The sequence below is a fragment of the Lichenostomus cassidix genome, chromosome 2 (genome assembly GCF_008360975.1).
Source record: "Lichenostomus cassidix isolate B80296 chromosome 2, HeHo_3.0, whole genome shotgun sequence".
NCBI lineage: Eukaryota > Metazoa > Chordata > Aves > Passeriformes > Meliphagidae > Lichenostomus > Lichenostomus cassidix.
The window spans coordinates 96,178,133-96,204,246 of NC_139482.1; the positions used below are offsets into that span (position 1 = coordinate 96,178,133).

Genomic DNA, 26,114 nt, shown 5'->3' on the forward strand with positions numbered 1-26,114 from the left:
TCTGTGTACATATTGATGACATAAATATTTTATTTAGATAATGGAAGCAGCTGAGTTTTCTCTATCTCAGGAAATAGAGAGAAATTACGAAAAATTAAGGCATCTTGTGTGATCTATCAGAGGCAAGGAAGAAAACATAAAAAGTGTTATTTAGAAGGCACCTAAAAGTAAAATATGATCAATAGGTGATTACAAAGACAAGTGGGATAAACGTGACTATTAACTACCCCACAAGAAACTAAAGTTTCCTCATGAGAAAGAAAAGTTACTGTATTGGCATTCTGAAATATAAATTTTAAAAATAGCATCATGTGATAATATTTTATTGTCACCATGACTTTTAGACTAGACAGGTGTATCACACCTGCTGGGCAGTATAATGCAGTGAACACATATTGAAGGGTTTATGGTAAAGTTAGAGCAGAAGAAACTACCTTCTGGTTTGATTTCCCTCAATATCCATGTTACACTACCAAGCTGTTAGCACAGGAATGTTCTCCAGCACCAATTAAAGGTCATGAGTTTTTCCTACAGATTTAGAAATACAGTAAGGAAAGACAGAATTCAAATTTCCCCAGTAATTAATAAAATCATTTGACTTGATTTTTAGCCAGTTATTACTGTGGGCTGAAAAGAATCTTATAGATATTTTGGCCAATGCTGAAATCATACCTTATCTCTAAGAGAAATATATTTGTAATGGCTTGTCAGAAGTGAAAAAAAGAGAAAGATTTTGTCTCTAAAGCTTTTTGAAATGATACAAGCTTTTATCAGTAAGCTGTTGTGTGGGATTGCCATATTTTCAAGTGCTTCAGTGAAACCATAGAAGTACATTTGGCTGTTACAGCATTTGAAAATCAATAATTATGCACTTTCCATTTCTATTGTGCACATCAACATTTTCAATGGAGCCATTTCACACACTGCGGCGTCATGAAGACGCTGGCATAAGACAAGCAGATGGAGTTTTAGAGAAAGTCAGTGCATGGAATGCACAATGCATGGAACAAGATCTTTTGACTAATATAAAACCTTGAACCGGTGAGCTAATAAAGGAAGGAAGTTTGAATTGTGAAAAAAAAAGAATGATGAATCTTATTTTATTGTCAGTTCCTGTAGGTTTTCCTTGTTAAACTCCATTTAGAAATAAATTGTCTCACAGTGTCTCTGTATCTGGTTGATGAACTTGTGCATCAGCTATTGTCATCAAAGAGAGAATTCCCTCATCGTAAATCCCTTAGTGTGTCCTGAGAGGTAATGGTTGGGATTAGGTCAGCATTATAAACATGACAGAGGGTTAAGAACATATAAAAGCAGTCAAACCAGATCCTTCTGCTCTAGCATCCCATCTCCAGCAGCAGCCTAAAGCTCAGAGAGGGTCATAAGAGCATTTAGTTCCCAGCTTCCAACCATCTGCAGCTCAGAGAATTCCTGGGAAAAACATGACTCCTGTGTACTCAATAATATTTTATACTTTTCCCTTTTTGTATGGTCCCAGGTCATAACAGAAATCAAGAGATCACAAAATGTCCTCTTGAGAAGGACATAGCTTCAAATACAATTAGAATCCTCTTACAAGTTTTCAGTTTATAGGGGTATAAAGAATGAAACAAACATATTGCTGAGCAATTACAGCAATCCTTGTGAAACAAAACTGCACATACTCATTATCAATTGCACATGGCAAACAAAATTATAATTTGTGTCAGACTTGATGGCTGAAAGTTGCTGTTGTTTTTATGAATTGTGAATTTTCTAAAATTCTCAAAGTCTGCTTTTCCAGTTTATGTTAACATATTTATCTTGCTTCCAGGTGATATTTACAATTTTTTACATGGACAATTATTAAAGTGAAATTTAAATAAAAATGTGATATGTAGACAATAAGGTAAATTTGAGATGCATTATTTCTATTATGTGATAAGTACAAGAAAAACATAAGAAAATGATATTTCTTTAATCTAAATGTGTATGTGATAATATTTGGGTATTTAAAAGAAAATATTTTTTCTTTTTCTTCTTTTTTTTTTTTTTTAAATGAAAGAAAGGTGTAAGACACATATCACCCTGGTAGAACTGGGGGTCCTGAGACAGAGATATATTTGCCCACTGCTGTATAAAAGTCAAACACACAAGCAAAGCAAGAAACAAACCACTGACTTCCGTTTCAAACTCAATGTCTTCCCAGGACAGAATGTGAGCCTCTCTCATATGCCGTGCACATGCTAAAGTCCTTTTTCCCAAAGGTGAAGTATGGGACAATTTATTAAAGTCCACATTTTGCTTTAGAAGAGAACAATTAGAACAACTGGAATGGAATGACAATGGCCAACATAAATTCTAAATAGGTGCACGCTGACTCTAGCCTATTTTCCTTGGTTCTTATAAAATATCAAGAATACATAGAAACAATACATAGAGTATTCCTATAGATGTCTGACATGCAATTCTTCAACAAAATTTTCTTGTAAGTCTTTATGAACAATGTTTGCCTCTCCTTTTTACTGTTAGCCTTTTGGATGATTTCCCACAACTTCACTCACTGTCGTGGTAGAATCTCCAGCAACAGACTAGGAACTTTGTCTGGTCCCAAATCCTGTGTTCACTTTCTTCCACCTCTTTACTCTGAAATGGAATTTTAAAAAAGGTGTGACCATAACACAAAACAGAAAAGTCAGTTCAGGTTTAAACAATTGCTGATAAAATTTCCTCTAAGAAAAAGATTTCAGTAGGAGACAGTAGAATTTAGATGAGAAAATCTTTCTGTATTGTTAACTTTATAGTGCACACTGGATACTTTTTCAGCTGATTCCTTAATAAGAAACAAAAAGTATAGAGTTTCAAAGCAATTACTTGGAATTGTCTTTCACAGTGAGAAGCAAGCTACACTTTTGATGACTAGGAGCCATTATTTATTGATTGGCAGTTCTGAACTTCATTCCTATTGCTATTCAAGATACATTTAAAGTACTTGCTTGCAACTCGTGAGTCTTTTTATGACAAGAAGGGAAAGTGGGGAATAGTGAAAAAGATCAAAAGATATCTCAAATTCCTCATTTGACAGAATTCTAGGCACTACTTCAGCATAATGTCTTCATATTACATTTACAACAGTAGGGAGGCATTATTTACAAAAATATAAGCACTATGAAGATTGTCATTGAAACATAACTGTGCTAAAAATATATTAGATTTATAACTTTTGAGTTGATAAATCACATTCCTAATAACAATGTGCAGCAGACCAAGAACATCCACTCAAACTGGGTGTCAGAAACAGGCTATTACACTCTGGGGAATTTAGAGCGCTGAGAACAGACAGTACATCTCCAATTCCCTCCATGTCATCTTTGCACTTTCATTCAAATCCTACCAAAAGCCAGAGTGCAATTATCGTGTTTCTTGTCTTTATGTGTCTTGAACAGGTTTACAGAAAATGTAATTAAAAACCCCATGGGTTTAATCTTGATTCTGAGACCCCAAAATCTTGTGAACAAAGTCTGAATAGCATGTCAAGGAAACTGAGACTTTTTAACAACCTGTGTAGACTTTTTACCACTGAGATGGTAAACAGTTACTTTTTTGTAGTTGTAACCCATTCCCTGGCACTGTGGACAGGTCAGTCATGCCATTGTGCACACACATCTAATCTAATCTGCCTAGTATTTATAAAACAACAATGCTGTTAGAAGAAACAGTGTCACATGTCAAAAGCATTTAAGCTGCCAAAGTGTAAAAGCCTTTGAGCTGGAATAGCAGTGTAATTGCTTATAGCGTCAGGGGGCCCATGATGCTCCTGTCTACTGATGAATATCCCCACTAATTATTCCAGATACAGACTGATTGCCAAGCCCTACATCAATAAGAATCAATAAGCTGGCAAGATCTTCACCCTGCTGGATACACAAGACTAGGCTGTTCAGAAACTTAGTTGCTGCTACTGAATTTTACTGGAAGACTTTTGAAAGAGACGGCTGTTTCCTTTTTAATTACTTCAATTTAATGATTTCCAATAATGACTTTGCCTTATAAAAAATTCTAGATAAGTTCTATGAACAACTCCTTATTAAAATACTTGTGCAAAATTACTCAGAGTTCTATCCTTTCCCATTCATTTGCTAATCAAAGATATATTAATATAAACTAAAAATAGAATTCCTAAAACTAGCAACTGAAAAGACTTAAAGAAAGCAAACTAAAATACAAGAAAAATATTACTGGTCACTGATGGCTATGGACTTAAATTACTTCTTGCTTTCCTGGGAACAGACATGGTAAATGTAAAAAAAAAAAGGACAAATCAAGTAATTTGTTTTCAAAACATTTCGTATTTAGACATTTCAGAAATGATTAGTCCGGCATTTCGAGATGTTATGTAAGTCTATCTGACATCTATAAAAAGTTAAGAGACTTTAATTATGCCTTCTATTTCATATTTAAATTAATGCAGCTACCCATATAATGAGCTGCTACTAAAACTGCTACATTAATATTAGAATGGTAAGCTTTGAATGCTTAGACAAAAGTACTTACACTTGCCAGAAATCTCTAAAACTTACTTAAGAGACTAGCCCTGATCTGTAATGACTTATAAGACTTAAGTGTACCTATTGACAAGCTAATGTACAGCAATGCCCTTTTACTTCCACACTGCTTTAAACAGTCTTCAAACACCTCCACTAAGAACCCCTGAGATCACTGCTTCAAGGAAGGGAATTTTTGCCAGGGTATAGCTGGAGTAAGTCACATGCATGTCAAAAGAATTCGGCTCAGTTGCTCTTCTCTGCTCCTGATATATTTTCTCTGACTAGCTCTGGACTTCTGTGACTTCAGTGTGTGTAGTTCATGCGATGGAAGGAATGAACAACATATTTAAATGTGAACATTTACGAAGATTGTGCCATAAAAAAATTAAGGAGACCTTTCCCTTTGGTGTTCTGCATCAGCCAACCTTTAAAACATGTGATATCCAGGAAGTGATGCCACAAAAAGTTGTATTTTGTCCCTTAGCTGGAAATGCAGTAGGAGCCAAGTGAAATGGGAAACTTGTCTGCTGCCAACTGGAGTTGCTTGAGGTTCCTTGGGGCAGACAGGGAAGAAGCCAATTGTATGAGTGCTCAAGTAACAAGAAAAAGGGCAAGAGCAAATGGCCTCAGCTTGTGCCAGTAGAGATATAGATTGGATATTAGGAAAAATTTTTTTCACCAAAAGGGCTGTCAACCACTGAAACCAGCTGCCCACGGTCATTGACCCTGGAAGTATTTAAAAGATGTGTAGAAATGGCATTTAAGAACATGGTTTAGTGGGGCTGGCTTAACTGGTGAACTTAATGATCTTGAAGACCTTTTCCAACATAAAAGATTCTATAATTCTATGATTGCACAATCCTGGTTGTGCAAAGCCTGGTGAGCTCTGCAGCTGTTGTGTTGCTTTAGCCATCTGTCTGGCCAGCACTGACAGTGAGTCCAAACCCCTCTGCATGTGGAAGGGCTACTCAACTGTATTCCAAATTATTTCCAGACAAGGACTAAAACTTAAAAATAAAAGTAATAAAAGCTTAAAAATAAAAGTAATAAGCAACTGCTCTTGAAGAAAATTTAAAAAATGGTGTATAAATTAATAAGCAAATTAAAGTGCATGCGTTTCAAAATCCAGATAAATGAACAAAACATTTAAAAGCCCTTTTCCTAACAGCAAACAAATAGAAAATACTATCAAAGTCAGCTAACAAAATCATGAAAATACACAAGCATATAAAAAGGCAGCATACCATATGTCCACCAATATCTAGTACAACAGGAACATTAAGAAAGCCATTAAGATAGTGTCCCTGTTGTGCCCAGGTATACAATAACATATGGTACATTTCCTGCTTCACTGTGCATTTCCTTGCTTTTGTTGTTTAGCATCACTAATTTAGAGCTCAATTAATATAGTTTGTGCATGCATTTCTCCACAGAACATTTTAAATTTTTTCACTGCTGTTTAAGTGTCTCTTTTTTAGTGCAAAAGCACAGTAAGTATTAATGGAAGGTAGGATTCTTTCCAAACCTTAATTAAATGGAAGAGCTAGATAGAACTGTTTTAAGGTAGCTATGCATGATACTTAAATTATTATTGTCATTTGATTTAATCCTCACACAATTTGCTATAATGATTCTACAGAGAGACATTATAAGGTTGTTTGTTTGAATCAATGATGACTTCCCAAGGACACATGCAGGTATTTCTCAGGAGTATACATTAGAGGCAAAATAGTAAGGGACTAGTGTAGCAGTGTCAAAGAAAATAAAATAAGAAATAGAAGGTGATTATATTCCGATAAATATCCACTTGTACATGTGGAGGAGAGTGGGAAATGAAGATGTCAGAAAGATTTTTCTCCTTCAAGGACATTTATTCTTGAAAAACTGAAGTTGAAGGTATCTCCAGATTTCCAAAAAGAAGATGAAAGTTATTTTTAAAACATATTATCTCTTCTTTTAGTATTTACAGATTTCATATCCCTCTTACAAGTGCTGAATTTCTCCACACTAGCTCAATCCTACCAAGGTTCCTTTTTGAATCCAGGACTCCTATGAAAACTAAAAAATAGTTCTCGAAGGAATACTGTTAACTATCTCATGTGCCTTTCTGAAAGATTCATATACTGCATCATGAATTTGATACAGAAAATAGAGTGAAAATAAGCCCCTACCACCATCTCAAATACTTGCACCAGAAATGTTTCAATTTTAGACAAAACAACCAAATCCTGAATATGTAATTTTTAAATATAAAAGATGAGAGTTCACTTAGTAATAATAAATAATAAATTTCAGTTCAAACCCACTAGGATTTGTCATTTACTGTCTCACCAGTGACAGAGGTGCTACACTGAACTATTTTCATGTGTGGATATAGAAGGAAGGGATCTCTAGTATGAAACCAAATCAGTGTTAAGAAAGGAAATAATTAAAAGCCTGAGCTAGCATCTACTGGTGTAAACTACACTGCAATTTTAGACATGTATTTATGAATGAAATAACTAATATTCTGCGTGGAATTACAGGTTAATGCCCAAACTATGGAATATGGATTTATGTCATCTTCTGCTTTAATTAAAATGCATTTGCCATTTAGCATTAAGGGACTGTGAAAGATCATGAGTGAACATATGGATATTGAATTAGGTTTCATATTTTTACACTGCACAAATTACTCAGACCCACTGCAAACTCACCCACTATGCCATTCCAATCTCTAAAAATACTGTATGTGCTCTCAAACAACATGACTTTTTCTTTAAATGTTAAATATTGTGTTTCCTTTGAGATCCACAAGACCACAAACCATCTTTTCTTATATTTCTCATGAAATTATTGTTACTCATTGAACTTAGGCAAAATAATGCTTTGATTTTCTTTACACAGAAATATTTGTGTTTTCCTATATGATCAAAATCCCTTTTAACTTCAAAATTTATGTCAGAATAAATTTCCCTAGTACATTTCTGTGTACAGTGGATTACAATAAGTACCTCTGAAATTCACTATGCAGTTGCATGTAATATAGAATATGACAAAATGAATATTTTGATCAAACTTTTGCCACTAAACCAAACCCTTTGCTTCTGTATCACTGTAGGTGTACTGACCAGAACCTAAAACTTTGAATGAGTTATCCACTGTAAGAACTTTTAGGATGGTAGAGGATAAATACAACTCATTGACTACTAAATAGGAAAGGACTCCTTTGAACACTCTTTCATAAATTCAGACTTTGTTAACTGAGGTTTTCCAAAAGAAGAATCATTCCCATTTATAACATAATTATTTCACTGTTCTGACATACAATAAGAATGAGGATGACCTTTAAAAAAGCTCTCCTTTTCTTAAATTGTTAATTCTCAGATAATCACATATTTTTGCTCAGTTGACTTTGCATAATAAGATCCTTCTTCAATTCTAATATTTTAGAATGTGACCATGGCAGGCTATGAGACAACTAAATAAGGTGGGTTTTCCTTTCAAATACATGATAGAAGAAAAATTCAATCCATTCTCCCCAACAAAATCAACACAAGAAATAAAAATTCAACATTTAGGGGAGTCATAGTAATATTCTGGCCTTTCTAACTTTGGTTTCTAGAATAATTTGAACCAATTGGAATGAGCCAGAATATCCATACCATCTGCTTTTACAGTGAAAGTATTCAAAAAAAAGTACATTTTTCAAAATCTGTCTGCAAATGCTTCTTTTTCTCATACGTCCATCTCTATTTATCACTCATGCAATTGAGTCAATAAATATTTAATTCCTTGCATATGAAAGCAAGATATCAGAAAACTTCCTTTTATTTGAACACAAAACATATTTCGGCATTTTTGCTGTTGCTAAGCACATATTAAGGCTAATAACAACCTGATTTTGCCATTTTTCTCATTATTCAAAGCATTGTGTTTTATACTCATATTGTGAGCACTCAAAATTTAAATATATTTAAAATTAAAAATTGAAAAAGAGATGTCAGGAATATTGAGGGATGTAGATAGTATTGGTGGCTGTTTTAGTACTTGTAAGTAGATACCACAAGTCTTGCTTGTAAACCACGCTTTAATATTTCTTTACAAAATGCCTTCTGATTTTGAACAGGAATATTCTGGTCCTACAAAGAAGAAGATGCAAATAATATATACATTCCTTTCTGTTTTAGAAAGGGTGATTTGCACAGAATATTTTTTGTGAGCAATTTCTTTCAATAACTGAGAAAAGGCTAATACGCGCACTTGGCACAAGCCCTTTCCTCATTCCTTTTTTAATACATTAAGATTCACTAGCCACAATAATATCTTCACCTGAATAATCTCCAGGCCAATAAAAATCATGATAATTTCCCTTCCCAGCAATTACATGGTTGCCAGCTTCAATTTAGTTCCTGTTACCCTTTCAGAATCCTTAACTTTTAACAGTTGCTCAACATGCATCTTCATTATTTTCCTCTTACTTCTTCCAGGTATGAAAGATATGCAACTCTGTAGCAGAAATTAACTTTCCTCCCCATGTCCCTTATTCACTTTCTATTTTCCATCCAAATATGTCATGAAACAAAATGAGGTATTTTCAGAATTATATTTGGGATGTTCTTTGAACACTCTACACATATGAACACACATCACCATGCTAATATTTAGATTGAAAATTAGGTTCTCTTCAAAATAAGGAAAAAAACCAACGTGGACACTCAAAAAATAAATAATCTAATTACTGAAAAAGATTCTTGCTATACTGTGGTATCATTCAATATTATGCCTCCTAGTTATACTCATTGAATGAAAATTATATGAGAGCTCTGGGAAGCACTAGAGAGTTATGCCACAGACCATGCTCTGCCTTGGATCATTGCCCAAAACACTGCTCATCTTTGACAGTGCTGAAGTCTGGTATCTCTTGAACCGGCTGGAGCAGAAACAAACACCGAGCACAACTGCTGCGCTGTGATTACGAGCTCTGCAACAGGGAAAGCATTTCTTTCAAAACTTGTAAGGCTGGAGATAGGATGTGAATGTGTGCATTACAATTACTCATTCTGCTCCCTTCCATTCCTCCCAGCTTCAAATTCTGACATAATGACAGCTACTATCTCACCAGCTGTTAAAGATAGCATGCAGCTAGAAAATCATCTATCTGGAAGTTGGAACCTCAGCTTTCAAGTATCACAAAGCGCTAATCTCCATTTCTGTGGCTGGTAAGGTTCTGACTGCTGAAATCATGTGGGAGCTCAAGCAAAAAGCAACAAACAGTGATGGTAATCTGGTGACATGAAGGTTTCTTTATCTTAGCACCTACCATGTCTGATAAAAAAGTACAAGTGCTCTCAGGACCAGTAGAATTATCTTATGCATGCAAACAGCAGGGGGGAAGCACTGATGCCATAATGGCAGTAAAGCTGACAAAGACAAAAGCAGAAAAAGAGTAAAGCAGTTAAAGACAAGGTAAAACACAAGTAGATAAGAAATAGAGCACACTTTTTTTTTCCCCCCTAAGTCCATTTTTTGTGACACTGCTTTATCTACTTACCAATGTGCTAGGAAAACAAATTGGTATTTACCGGATATTTTTTCATAAATCTGGTAAAAATTAACAATATTACTTTTCAAAGTTTTTTTAAGTTTGTTTTTTTTAATAAGAAAAGATGCCTCAAGCTTTCCTTATCTCAATTACAATTAAATTTTTCAAACTATTCTTTAGTTTCCTGTAAATTGTTACTTTTCAAAAATATTGATTCAATAATAAATTTTAAAAAAGTTTATAGTTCTGTTTATGGCATTAAAATTAATAGAGTTTTGGACTGACATGCTATGAAGCTCTTCTGTGACCAGAAACAGAATCCAGCTTTTTGCTATGTTCTCAAACCAGGCATAGCTGATTCAATGTATTCTCTTTATTTCCAGAAAATCATGAATCACAGCAGGGGACTTAGAGTGAGCATCATTCTATTGGGATCAGAAATGTCAAAAGCAGTTTGAGAACATTGTCTGCATGGTACATTTTCTTAGATTTTAGGAACTCTTATGGCATTTTATAGAAGATACAGAAGATACATAGAACATGCAGAATTCAGAGGCACATACATGATGTATGCTAAATTAAAAAAATACAGAAAATTAAACCAAACAAGCTAGTAATTTCATCATGTGATTCTGAATTCTGCTCATATCTTGTGTTGGATATGCTGGACTTGATCGGTTTTTTGCCAGTATAATTCCATTAACTGCATGAACTAATGCACAGAGAGTATTAGAATTATTCACTGTCAGATTCTCATCATGAGTGGCCTTGCCATTTTGATTAAGTAAAGCAGCTAATCTCTTTCAAGTTATATTAGATAGAAAATTGAGTGTAATACAATCATACATGAAAATAGAGACATTTTTGTTACAAACACAGGTATGTAAATGAGTTAGTAACTCTGAATAAGAAGACACAACATTTAATTACTCCTAAACCTGACAGGAGAAATAATGTTTTCCCCTGAAGATTGTCAAAGAAGCACCACTGAAAGCTCAACGCTGATGTATCTCTAGCAGTTACAGAGCTATTTTCACAAAACTAACATGAATTCTGTGGATACATAAATCATTTCTGTGGAGCAACTCTTTTAATGTTAGCAAGAATTTCTAAGTTTTCTTGAGTCTTCCCTTCTTATAACCTAGAAATTTAGGAACAGCATACAAAGAACATGAATAATCTTAGCTCAGCTTTAACTATGCAGTCTTTCAGTTTGGCACAACTATCACTTGGGAATTTTTTAGCACAAGTGCAACTGGAAAGGGAAAGAAGCTCTTTAGTGACAATGTCATCTTCAGAATGAAGCACTTCAAGTCCCTCTAAGAGGAATACATTTGCATTCTCCAAGTGTGAGATACTGTTTTACTTAAAAAATCTTATGTCTGAGGGGAAAACAGACGTTAACTATGAATCTAAAACTGTAAGAACATTAGAACCCTATATCTTCCTTTTTCTATTAATTTTCTAAATTTTGGAACACAGCTGAAGCATGACAACAATGAAAAAATAACTGTCGAATACTTTACAGGTAATAGTAAAGAAGCACAAACCTATAAACCCCACAAATGCTGGCAGACTGAAGTTGATAGACTCTCTTCTGTTCAATTTTGGTGGCAAAATAGATTCTCTTTTTTTTTTCTGTTTTGCACAATTTTGCTCATCATCATTCAGGATCTCTGAAGAAGATAGTTTGAGATCAGTGAAGAGAGAGTGAGATCAATTCAGTCAAAGGCATCATCAGACTGTCAGCATTCAAATAAAGAAAAAAGGTCTTACATGAATAGCTAACTTCTGATTGGTTTTAGACAAGTAGATTCTAAATAATCTAAATTAGCAGGAGTTGACATTGAAAACTTCTGAATTATTCCACTTATAAAACTAATTGCTTTTCTAGCTATCCCATTGCTTTTTTAGTGAGAGCATGTTGTTCTCTTCTTTGAAAGAAAAAAAGCTGTTCATTATGCAAAATTTGGAAAGTGACAAGATACTGTAACAATGCTCTGGAACAATGAAGGGCCAAAAAAAAAAAAAAAAGAAAAAAAGAAAAGTAAACTGCTAGAAAATAAGCAGAGCACCCAATACACAATAGTTATGCTACTATATTAATCCAATAAATCGACCACATGCAATACTGAATACAGTATCTACTGTATCTGGCAAGAAATTATGCCAAACCAAGACAAGGTTTGCAGAACCACAGACATGAAAACACACATCTGGTCTGGCTTGAGCAGCACAGGTGACTTAACAAACCTCAGGATGCATAAGATGGAGTGAACAGGAACAGGTTATAAACTCTATCAATATTGAATAAACTTTAACAGAACAAAAGCATTGAGACCTCTTGCAGTAAGCCGTTATAAATGATTTACAGGGGGACAGAAAGCAACTCAACAGTTTAGTAGAGAAAAAGGCTTAAAAGATACGACCTCTGACTGAGGAGTCCTTGATTTTGATTTTCCTGGAACCTTGCATGGTATTCCTGGGATGTACAACATCTGCTTTGTTCTTACAGTCTTGCACAGACCTGCCTTTGTCCATCACCAGAAAGAGGACACCAGTTTAGATGGAAATTTGTGTGATATTATTCTGTTACACTCATTAGTCACTGTTGAGCATACAGAACAACATCTGAAATTGAGGTTTTTTTCAGACCCACAATTAAAGTGGCATCAGAAGAATTATAAATGTGAAATGAACTCTGCTAGAACTTCGAGGACTTTTTGTTTCTGCTGTTTTTTCCATTCAACTGCATTTAAGACACGTATCCTCATTGAGCAGGGCGAAGCACTCAAATTTATAAGGACGAGCTTTCCCTTTACATTAAAACACTACCAATGTCTCAAAGTGCAGCAAAAGAGAACATAAAGTTCAGCCTTTTTTATTTCAGATTGCAATTTCTCTCTGTCCTGTAAACTCCAGTGGTATTTTACATGCATTATGACTTCAAGGAAAAGGTAGAATTACAGTTTCTCCTTTGGAAGACTTTGAGCTATTATCACACTTATATTTCATTGCAACCAATGTTAAATTTCTTGTTAATTTTGATGAATTTATGTAATTCAGATCAAATATGGTCTTAAAAATGTTGAAATATATGGAAATAACATATCCATAATTGTCAGCAGAGAATTAAAATTGAGTAGAGTAGCACTTGACTCTGACAAAACTGCATCTTGTTAACATATGTAAAACTGGAAGCATCACAACTCTTGTAATTTTTGCTACATGCTCCAGTTTCACACAAGTTAGCCTATTTGGCACAAATTTTGCAATATTTCTTCTCTCACTCCACTTTCCCTTCATCCCATCAAAAATATTTTTCATATCTTATGGAACCAGCTTTAGCTGTCTGCCTAAAAAGGGACACCACACTATAATATGGAAGTAAATCTTTGAAGCACTTATGAAAATAATGAATCATTCAAATGACAGGCTTCCAGGACTTTCTGCAAAGTGCATTATTGCTTATAAATCCCATCACTTGGTCATACATCACTTTCTAATTATTGTTCCTCTTTTACACTACTTTCCACATCCTCTTTTTCCCATTGCATCTATTTGTTTTGAATATACAAATTAATTTCTTAATTGCTCTGAAGTCATTTATTTTGCAACAAATTGCAAGCTTTTTGGTAGATCAGTTCTGGGTAGTAGCATTAACTTTTATTTAGATATCAAACCACAAAGCTTTTGTGCCTCTGAAGACTTCAAACTTGTCTATTTAAAACTACAGTGCAATAAAGAATAGACACATTTACTAATTGCTTTCTAAAATGAAATTCCTTATAATCAAAAACTGATTTGTGTCTGTCAAGCAAACAGTTTTGTGTAAATACTGAAGATCTGTACTTCCTCAAAATCTAAGTATTGATTGTGTGACTTCCTCATGTTTAGTCTAGTGATTGCAAATAAAGAAGTTTTACTGAAAAGTAACTTCAGTCCAGCTACTGCTGCAGTGGAATGATGCTGCACCCTGGGGAATTTTCTCAAAAATTGTAGGTTGTGTTGTGTGAGACTTATCACAGAATTTTGGTGGTCACTACAGATCTGCAATGATGCTTCAAAAGTCATTCATGTATTTTGTTTGCTTCTATGTCTTTAAACACATCTCCAGTGTGGGCAAGCAGATAAAATCCATTCCAAAAGCATCTCAGAATCTTCTTACAAGAAAAATGAGTAACACGCAATAATATTTTTTTGCAAATGGCTGAAAATGCAAAGCCCAGCAGGAGGCTTTCAAGTATGGAGACCATGGATGTCAAACGTGCTACACTGAAAAAAAGCTGTGTGTAATGTAAGCTTTAACTATTTGGAAAGCTTGTTGAAAGAAGCTATATCATAAAAATTCTTCACATTGCTATGTGAGAACTAGAAGAAAGTGATTCTCCTGGTTTCCAGGATAAAATATAACTGAAATATGTGCTAAGAAGTGATAAGCACATCTAAAAGATTTAATTAAAGCTCTCAGGAATAAAGAAAAGAGCTGCTGACACAGAAACTGTCATGACAAATTATCTTTTGAAGAAACTTTAAGAACGAGAAAATGCACAGTTGACTACAGAAAATGTTTTAAAATTCTTGCTGAAGACCATTAGCTAATCTTGGCCATGATACACATTTAAACTGTTCAGCATAAAGTCATCCACTTACTCTCATGCATTCAGAAAAGTTGAAATCTGAAATGATGTGTGAAAAGGAGTGTCTTTATTTTATAAATGCTTTGCAAATTGACAATTTTTAAAAAAACTTCTCTAAAAACACATTTCAAGACTATGATATTTACTATCTGCGGTAAAGCACTTTGCTGTTTAATTGCAAGTTAATAATATTATTAATCATTCTACAAATGGTATTTCTGTTTAGTGACAGAACAATTTCAGGAAAGATCAATGACTCATTTCAAGTACATTCATGGTGACAGTCTACATTTGAGAACAACATCCAGTACTTCAGGTTAGCTTTCGGACTAATACACTGGTTATCTCCACTGTATATAACAATCATTGAATGAATTCAATACTATTTAAAAAATATGTTATTGTCATCATTAAGAAGATTAGGGAAAAACGATCACATATTCACATATTGAAATCTAATTGTTTGTTGCCTTAAAAAAATGTTAGTGATTTAGCCAAACCCTTGTTCCACCAGTGACCTAATAACTTTTAAATCATAAATTGAAATAGAAAGGATGCATCTTGCTCATGAAATCATAGGTCAAGTTTTTCCTTTTGGAACATTTATAGAACGATGTCAAAATGCCTGTGTTTACTGGGATGGATATTTAGTTCAGACACAAAATCTAAAAGAATATCATGTAAGGAAAAGAATCTTTACAGATAAGGAGTTAATAATATATATACTGCTGATATTGAAGGTAATCAGCATAACATAAAAATATTCTTATATACGGAACTTTTCCAAACCTATAAGAAGGAATGAGGTTGATGCTGTGGACATGACAACATTGTCAGTCACAATGAAAAAAATAAAAAAGGACTTGAATTATTGCATTACTGCATCTTTTTTTCTAGTATTGAAATTTACTTCTGTGCTGACATTAAATCACTAACATGAAGAGTTTAGCAACTTTTACTGCTTTAAATGAAAACTTCCTATGAAAGAGGCTAAATGCAGATAACCAGGCTTTAGTTTCAGCAGGTCATTAATCAAAGGCTCTTGTTTGGTTTTCCAATTTATCAGAGAGAGCAAGCAAAATTATAGTGTTCTAAGCAACTCAAACAACATGGAAACTCTCCTTTTGTTATGTTCCTCTAAATGATCATAAATATTCATCTTTCACCATCTCCTTACATTTGCTTCTGTATAGGTTCTATTGAACATCCAAAAACTGAAAAATAATGATAAGGAGGACTTTCTAGAGATGTATGCATGTAGACAACATAGCAGTATCTTATTAAATGCCTTCTCAAAATCAGCCTGCATTTTTAAATTTTAGAAATCTCAAAAATATTTTGCACAAATGTATTTCTCATTTTGAAAAACATATAGGTGAAAGCAATAAAGTTCAACAACTTAGCTGAAACACCTTCTCATTAAATTAAAAATATAGAATAGGTAAAAAAAAATCAAAATTTACCATTTAATTTCCTTACTTGATTTCTTAATTGAATTAAAGACCTGGGAAATTTAATTTTTCCATCTGCATCTGACAGAAAATTTCTCATAAACTATGAATGAAAACAAATCATTCAATGTCTTAATAAACATGTCATGAGGTAAATTCATTGCTGCTGTCAGTTTAGAAAACACATTCAATTTGAGAATGAAGGACGTACAAATTTATGTAGTTATGAGTTTAAATTTTCTGGAAGGCCAATTCTCAAGCTATAGAGAACCAATATTAGCATTTCCTTATTTTGAAGAAGCTAATAGCATCAGGATGCTGTACAATTTGTCTTTTGCCTGGAATTTTTAAACTGGTAGGAGAGGTATGCAAGATCTTTTCTTTAGAAAAGTGTTATATATTACTCAATATTTTTTTCCCACATTTATTTTGCACAAGACAATGTATTATCTCATGTTCATTGGAATAGTATCCTTGTGATTCCTGGCTGCCAATTTGCTATACCAAAAATCTGAATAATTTAAACTCTAGATTAGAGGAAGGGTTGCTATGGTGCTAGAAGTTTAGAATGAATCACTCCCCATGAAGTGACCCATTACCCAACACCCACTGATTCACAGTTCTTTGAATTCTCACTTCCACTATGAAAAATGAATATATCCATTAAAAAACCCCAAAAAAACCCAAACCAACTTTGTATCCTTTCAAGGTACTTAATATCTCCACTGCAGAGGCAACAACATCAAATGCAATTCTTCACACTCTTTTGCTAAGGGGAAAAAATCCTTTTTAAAAGCCAACTTTCAAATAAAATTTCCACTTTGAATTTGATACAAGCATAAAAGTTTAGCAACTTGGCTGATGTTACAATGTATTAATTTGTAGCCATAATTTACTTCTCCTGCAGGATATAATACTGTAACATACAAGCCAGTCATATTTTACATATTTCAGCTTTGCCTGTTCCAGCTCCCAAGTATCTTGCTGTGTGTAATTGAAACCTTCACCTTTTTTCACTTCCTGAATCTGCTAAAATGCATTTTTATTTTTGGAAGAAGGTGTTTATTTAAATTATTACTACAATACTTATTCTAAAGGTATGTTTCTTAATGCTGTTGGTGAGCTAATCAATTATATAATCTTTATTTAAACCTTTTTTAATTCCTATGTGTGTGTAAATATCTGAATATGATCAAATCTTCATTGAAAGCTTTTATGCAGTAAACACACAAAAAAATGGAAAAGAAAGCAAGCTCAGAGTAATTAATATCTGAATATTGGCTGAATAATTGATGGCTATTCAGGAAGGCAAGTTCTCAGTGAAAAAAGGTTAAACTAGATCAAATAAGACCACTGCCCCTGTAAGCATCTGAATAATTCATTTTTCATATAGTCTGAAACCTGGGACCTTACTCCCAGATGCCAAATTTCATTTTAAGAAATGAAAATTTTATATATTCTTTCCAAACTGTTCTTCCACTGAGATAACTCACATACTTTCAACAAAGAACTGAGTTACACTGGATAGCTGCCTTGTAAGATCACAGACTGGAGGTTAGGAAGTCCCTTGATACAGAAAAAGCACTTACTTTAATTCTTTCAATCCTATATAAAGAAAAAGTTAATTTTATTCAGCGAAGATGGTGATATTGATCAGTTTAGTCAGATGTGTCATTCTGAAACATTAAGTCTGCCTTCTCCTCCTCCCTTGCTCTTGGAAAACATATTGTTACTGGCAGAAAGACAGCCATTCTGGGCAGTTAGAAGTGGTACAGAACTTCAGAATTTACTCTCCACTGAGGACAGGGAAAAAGTGAAAAATTCAAATTGTGGAGGAAACGTATAATGGAAAGGTAAGACTTATGGGTAAGCTCTCCTCTTGCCTGCTGCTTCAAAATCCATACAAGTGTATGGCTGCAAAATCAAACATCTCAGAAGCTAAAAGTTGAAGAACTGTGACTCCCAACATTTTTGAGGACCTAAATTTTATTTAAAATATAGTCTTACATGCATGGTTGAAGATTGTATCCCTCTTCCCATCTGCCCTGTTAGTCACCCTTTCTGCTCCTAATCTCCTGCTATCTGATACCCTTCCTGATGCTATCTTTTCCCATACTATCTGATAATCTTTTTTTCCCCTTCCTATTTTACTTCTGCCCCAGTTTCTCCACTGTGCATTATATCAAAGCTAAGTTCTGCTGACCTTTGTCCATCTCAGCCACACTGCTCTTCCTCAGGATGTGGCTGTCAGAGGGGGAGTGCTGCACAGAACAGAACCTGCCTCAAAACACTGCAGATTCCACATGTTCTCTGCAGCTGGAAGAAGCAGTTTTAACAAATATTGTATTATTTTGGGATTCAGGATTGATGTATGCCAGGTAGACTGAGAAGCTAAGAAGCATTTTGCTTCAAAACTCTTAATGAGTCTCCAATGTGGGAAATTGACTTCTGCAGGCTTCATCAGAGCATTCTGCATTTTCACAGGGAAGGCAAAAGGCATATACTTGACAGCAGAACAATCAATTTACCTGATTTAAAGTCTCTACTCTAAAGCACTCTGAGTCAAAAAGTTTAAACTCAAGAATGATTTTAATGCAAGAAAACAAGAATGTTTTCCAGGAGGCTGAAAAATCCTTATTGGGGCTTTTATATAGTTATATACACTCACAGACATACACACACATACTTTCAGGCTTTCCCAGACAGTGTAATGCTCTTCCATGGGAGTTTGTAAAATGTTCAATATAATGAGATTTAGGTTTTTAATTGCTATTATTTTTATCATCATCATCATCATCATTATTATATCCAGGTACAAAAATTGCAACAAACATAAGCTGTTTTTAAGCAAAGCCATATAATATGTGGGGCTTTTTTTGTTTGGTTGGTTTTGGTTTTTTGTTTGTTTGTTTGTTTGTTTTTATACATGAGCAACTATAGGAGACTGTGCAAACAGAAGAGTCTACTTTATAAGATTCTGATCCATCCAATATTCTAAATATCAAGATTGGTGTCTCCTGTTGTTTACAAGTTGTACATGCATGCTACTGTGCTGGAGCAGAACTTTTCAATATTTGTGGGTGCTGGTTTACAGATGTCTACAGTTTCTTTCCAATCTTGTAAACACAGAAGTAAAATTGTATTCATTGCACAGCTGCATTTTTCCTTAATTTCAGAGGGCTGTAGGTTTCTTAATAGCCATCAAGTCCTCCTCTGTCTTAAAGTGAATACAAAAGCTAAAACCTTATCATTCTTCCACTGTAAGCCACAGGACAGGACACAAAACTATCACATCCTTTCCAGGGTGCAAAAACCCCACACTTACTTGCTACACAGTTGAAATCACAGTGGGAAGAATTGAGACAATATAAATGTTGATTCATATATTTCAAAAGAGATTAATTGATTTTGAAGTATAAAGACCAGAATCATCTTTGTGGGAAAATTCTAAAACCAAATGTATATGCTACTATATTCTAAAATATAGTATTTAAAAAAAATGTATTTTGCATTGTATCATAATGTGTCTCTGGTTACCACTCAAATTAATTTGGAGATATTTTGCTGTTGTTTATTTGTTTTCAATCTTTTTCGTCATTGTCTTGTACCTGTACGTAAATGGGAAATACAGTAAATGAATAGCTTTATAAAAGGACTTTGAAAGGAGAAGTGAGTAAAGAATTTGAAGTCTAAATCAGATGGGGCTGAACAATGTGCTCATACAAGCTCTGTAGTACTGATTTATCAACTACCTGCTGAACTCTTGCTCCAAATCAAAACTAGTTCACTAAAAATGACATCATGTATTTGAGGAAGAGCAAATGGGTGGCACAAATGGTGTAGGAGAAAACATGCAGCTTGGTTTGAGTTTTCTCTTCCACTAAGTTTTATTTCCTGATAATTATGCTTTTGCAGCAACTTAAATTAACAAAACTTGTACAGTAGATATCAGGCTAATTTTTTAAACTACAGAACTAACTAGAAGAAAATATACAAATCTATATATATATATACAAATCTTTTTCCAGGAAAATTACATGGGTTATTCTTCTACTATATTGAGGTTCTTTACACAAATGCTAATTTTTTTTAACTTTTCTAAAATTTATAGTATTTTGTATTTTTCTAAAATTATGAGCCTCGTCATATTAGATACTTTCCCATTATCTTTATACATATATTAAAAAGATTAACTTTACCGCTATATTAAAATGCCATTTCTCAAGTTTAACACCAGCACCATGTCTATAGAAGGAATTATCAAATGGTATGGATTTTACTGCATTTCACTTGATTTATCCAGAAGTAAATTTTAATCTATTAAAAGAGGAGGGCTCTTGCTCCCAGGATCAATGGGGTTCACCACCACCATCAACTCTACAACCTGCTGACTCTTTCCCAGACTTAGTTCCCTTTTGGGCTGAATGTACTGGCACTAAATCTGCCCACTGTCCCCTCTGCCCACTGAAAGAAGCAGCACATGCTAGCACAGCCAGGATCCTGTGCCAGAGCTCAGGAGCTCTTGGAGTGGAAAGGAGGGAGAAGTGGGATACTCACCAGCTAAACAGTAGAAACAACACTGAGTTAAAAATGAAACCAAAGTAAATACACTGAATAAACTCTACAGTTCAAGAATTCAAATATAAGCTTCAAGTCCCCTGAAGACTAAATGAACCTAAAAATATCACCTCCCTTGTTATTTCAGGTTTCTGCTACAAAAGCAATTACAACTGAAATACCCAAAAACCTTTTACTGTTGATAAAGACAATATTTTTAAAATTTCAAAAACCTTAGTTGAAATCCAGTAATATCCAAAACAGGATGGTATTTTCAGATTTTGTGAAACATCTCTTATATTTTTTTATTTTTCCATTACTTAGTATATTACTTAGTGCATACATCATATAAACAAAAGGACCTGCAGTATCAATATCTTGTATTACAAGGAGATGTAGCCATGTCACTTGTTTGCCTCCAAAATGATTTTGTGTTTGAAAAAGCAGCCATCCTCAGACACTACAATAGCTGTACCAGATGTCTATATTGATCAACCCAGTATAATTTTAGTGTGAAGATTCTCCACAACTCATCAGCCATTTATCTGTATCTACATATCTATATCCATATCTATATCTATATAAATTCTAACAAAGTCTGCTTTGGAATATTCTACTCATTTAATAAATATAATTTAAATAAATAATAAAGATAATTACTTTTTGCCTTAATCATGGATTTTTAAAGAGTTTCATACATCTTTTCTACATGATTTGTTTATATATGCTGACTCTGTCTTGTTATCCATGCAAGTGTTCAATCTATTTCTAGTCTTGTGAATGAATTTGAAACTGTAATCATTAGCATTGGTGATGCCACAGGCTTGAAAGGCGCTTCCTAATGATTTAAAACAGAGGTTTTTTAGGATAAAGATGCTAGGAACTCAATTCCTATTACTGGTGCTTTGTTTTTAAGAAATTTCTCCATGTTCTTGGTGATATTATTTTATTTCTCATTCATTTTATCCTCTGTTGAACAGATACATGTTGAAATATGCTGCCAGTCCATCATATTTCTCCAGCTGCTTCTGGCTGTTCTTGTAATGCAGATACTTCAACAGCTCTAGACTACTGTCATTCATGGTTGCTGTGCTGTAAATGACAACAGCTATCATATAAGTTGATAAAATTCTACATAGTGACAAACTTCAATTTTTTTTTTGTGGATAGGAATGTGGTATCTTCTAAAACTGCTATCTAAGATCATTAAAATAACACATCACTGTTTGAGAATACAGGTTTAAATTTATAATGTGTCTCAGAAAATTTCTCTATGGCCTCACTGCATTGAGCTAATATTTTGATGTTTCTCTGAGCCTGGCTTTTCCAATTACAAGATTAGGAAAACTCATTTTCCCTTATATACTTTCTTTTCTTTTGCCTGTAATGGGACAAAGGACAGACTATTCTCTGTTTTTCTTCAGGCTAGATCTTTGGAGAGAGTGTGGACATTATTTTGCTGACACAGATGACACCAGTCTGCCTGTAGATTAAATAAAAGACCATAGTATCTTATACTATGGAAAGGAAAATACTGAAGGAGCTGTGAGAAAGTTTGTCTGAAATACTAGTTGCATTCACAAGTCTATTCAAACAGGTTTTATCCTAAAAATGGAACCCACTGAGTTTCATAAACAAAAAAAATCATGCTATTACGCAGTGGGACACGAAACTTGGAGTCAGTGGTCACTGTAGGGAAAGTCAAAACAAAGAAGAATGGACAATTAGGAGAGCATATAAGAATTACTGTGAGGGCACCTCAGAATGCTTTTAAATATATATTTCCAAACCAAGGAGAAGTTTGGACAGTACAAGGTTTGGATTAGTGCAGCATAAAACCATATATGTTTTCCTTTAAAACACTGACTCTGGGAACATTATACAGAGATGTCTAAATTATGTGCCAACTATGGTGTAAATCTCTTGGCTACAGACATGAGTACAATGATGCATATGGTCTGAACAGGGATTTTCATTCCTTCATTCACATTAATTTGAAGCTTACAGAACTTTGAGACTGGTAATACAAACTGAATCAGAACAAGAGATAAAAAATCAGGGGCTTTTATGTGCAAAGAAAGCAGTAAGACCACCCCTGGAACAGGTCAAGACTCCTTGAAACTCTGTACAACAGCAGGAGTCAGCCAGCATGTATAAAAAGGGGATGGGAGATGGAGAAGGAGCTACTGGTTATGATTTTTTGCATGGAGTGTTTCATCAATTTGCCTTTAGCCATACAGCAGATGTGCAGTCTGAGCAGGAGCTGTTAAAATATATCATGGAGATGACCCTATTCCATGTAATGCTCATCTCTCTGCAGCACCAGTTATTGAGATTCTAGCTCTGCAAGGTAAGAATAAGGCACAGCCCAGGAAAAGCAGAAGTGCCGCCAGCTGCAGTAAACCAGCTTCAGAGCACCACACAGATGGCACTTTGGAGCAGACAGGCACACTCACATGCTGCTGTATCTCTGCTTCTGGGTCTGGGAAGCACAGCAACTGAGACCCAGCTGAGCAGGATGAGATGCTACGGAGAGCAAAATAGTTCATGCTCTAGTGATTACAGACCTCAACTAATAAGGTAAAAAATCAGCTGTGAAGGAAAGATAGAATTGTGTTTACAAGTAAGCAAACATTAATTCTATTATGTGCAAAGTGCCATAAAAAAATTTAAAATAGAGCAATCCTTGAGAAAGCAAACTTGAACTGTAGAAGGAATTCAGATTAGCAAAGAGTGAATGATAACAAAAGACAACACTGTTTTGTATAGTACTCAGGAAGTATCCAATGATTCTTCTTTCTGCCCTCCTGATCTCTGGAAATGTATGAATCAGACTATAATAATATAATAAGGAAAGGTTTTCATATACTGCATTAGTTCCTTTTGTAGTTTGTTTTTCAACAACCATTTTGTGAAATGAAACCTTGACCTGGTGGAAAGGTTCTACATGAAGCACAAAGCTCATAAATCTTGTAATAGCATTTTTAGTAAAGGAATTTGCAAGAAAGGGTTATTTATAAAACTCTAACATGTAATCAATGATGGTGTATCACCACATCTATTTCTTTAAAAAGATAGCAACCAATAACATTGACATATGGGATGGTTTATACTGCATTATTATCTGCTTCCATTATTCTCCTCATAGGTATTCAGTAACATGCAATTTTAATACAGTAACTAATTTTTTTCAGAGAATTTGATATGATGGATTTCAATTTACTAAAACTACTTAACCTCCAGTGATTTAGTAAAGTGTAGAGTTGTTATATCTTCTTAGAAATAACCAAAATGAAATATGTCTTATTAAGAGAAATTATGAGCTGATTGATTGAAGAAACCCTGAATAATGATGACCTCATTTCGGCAGGTTTCCCACTTCAGCTAGAGTGTTATTGATTTAGAATACTTGGTGTTATGGTTTTACCCATGTATTGCCATGGAAGACTTGGGATAGTTAATGTCACAATTAGAGGAATACAAAAACGTTCTGATAATTTGAAGAGAAATATTGTTGGAAAACGACCGGCAGTATGATGGCCAAGAATCATTAACAATCTGGTGCTTATTTTTGAACAGGTGTAGAATTTAATTATCAAAGCCAATGGGCAATATTAATGCCAATTTCAGAGAGACAAAATACTGCTGAAGGTTCTGAGCCAACGAGCAAATAAATATCTCATTTCAGTCAGACAATCTAGGATAATCAGGAGCAGTCAACAGTGCTATGGAAAATACTGCAGGCAAGAAATAAAAATGGTGCTTCACACCTTTGAAGCAAAAATAAGCAGTACTTGTCATACACACACTTTCCTGCCAAGGTATTTTGCCCTTCATTAGCTCCTGAGACAAATCCAGATCTCATGCAGAATTACAAGGGGCAAGATCTAAATAGATAAGATATGCATAAGTACTACATGCTATTATTTGGATTATTTTCCATGTTTATGTAATTGTTACAAGCCACAAGCTTCTACAACTTTTGGCTGAGAATAATTTATCCAAGAGAGAAAGAAAAAGGATCTAAATGATGGAATTTGCCTAGTCTCTGAGGAAAAAACCTTTCCAAATGCTAGAATGAAAGAACTCTTACCTACAAGCCCCATTAATTTTTTACAAATAATAGTACATTGTAAAGAAAAACATTTTTAGTTAACTTTTTTTTAAAAATTCTGGTAGAAATAACATTAGTATCTTTGGATAGTGTTCATACCAAAAAAGTATACCATTTAGTTCTCCTAAAAAGGAATAACCGGTTGACATTATTTCCTCCAGAAAGGAAAACCTTATTCTTTCTACAAATTCTTTCATCTTATATTTTTGAGATTCTTTCAAATTTTTAACTTACGTTGTTTACAATACATCAAATAATTTTTGTACAGTTTTTAATAAGTTATTTTGAAAGATCATCCTCTCCAGTCTAGTTTCATATACCAAAGTCAAAATCACTATTTTTACGCAGAGTGTTTTTCTTAAGTATCTGTCATAGTCATGTTTAGAGTACATAACTAAATCTTCATATAATGGATCTCAAAGTTGTACTTGAAGGCCCCACTAGAATTTTTGGGATAACGTGAAATGTATTATTTTTGTATTTCTTCTTAACAAACAATGTAAGTCTTGTGGCTTTTGTGGACAAGATACATGGCATTTATAAGGCCCAGGCAAGGTGTAATAAGTTTAAATGACCAGCCATTAGAACCAGTCTGCCCAGGTCACTGTTCTGAGCTCTGCATGATTGCACTCTGATCAATTAAACAAATTCTTTCTGTACACTGTACCGTCACCAAAATGTTCCTAGAAAATATGCTAGAAGTCCTGCTGAGCACACTGAAGGTTAGTTCTAGGACAAAAGTTTTAAGTTTTAGGAGAGCAGACTTCAGCTTGCTCAGAGCTCAGTTGGGAGCAATTCCACAGGAAGCTTCCATGGAGGGTAAAGGAGCTACTGAGTACTGGGAGCTTTTCAAGAGCATTCTTCTGGAAGCAAAAAAGCAGTTCATCCTCTTATGGTGAGGGAAAGCAGGCAGAGCAAGAGACTCCCTTGGCTTAACTGCAAGCATCTGAGTCTGCTCAAATGCGAAAAGAATCATGCCAGAGATGGAAAAGTGGACAAACACCCATTGAGAACTGCAAAGGCATTCCCAGGGTGTGTGGAGATAGAGTTAGAAATGCAAAAGCCCAGCTTGTATTGAAATTGGCCAGAGATGTCAAAAAATACAAGAAGGGTTCTTCAGGTATGTAAACAACAATCAAAATCAGAAGGAAATTATTGGCCTGATGTTAAAAAGGAGACCTAGAAAGGTAAATGTCCTCAACAGTCTCTTTACCTCTGCCTGTTGGGCCCGTGGCCTCAGGAAAAAAATTCAGGTTGATGAAAACACAAACCCACCATCAGGGAAGGAATTGTTGTGTGTGA

General features: G+C 34.3%; 1 protein-coding gene across 2 annotated transcripts in view; it reads right to left on the reverse strand.

The window, feature by feature from the left end:
• Positions 1-293: 293 nt before the first annotated feature.
• CCDC102B (coiled-coil domain containing 102B) overlaps positions 294-26,114 on the reverse strand; it is a 136,641-nt gene continuing 110,820 nt past the window's right edge. For both annotated transcript variants that reach the window (XM_085052461.1, XM_085052460.1), the window contains one exon: positions 294-2,625. In XM_085052461.1, coding sequence (XP_084908587.1) covers positions 2,536-2,625 — 90 coding nt within the window. In that variant the 3' untranslated portion in view covers positions 294-2,535. The remainder of the gene's footprint in view (positions 2,626-26,114) is intronic.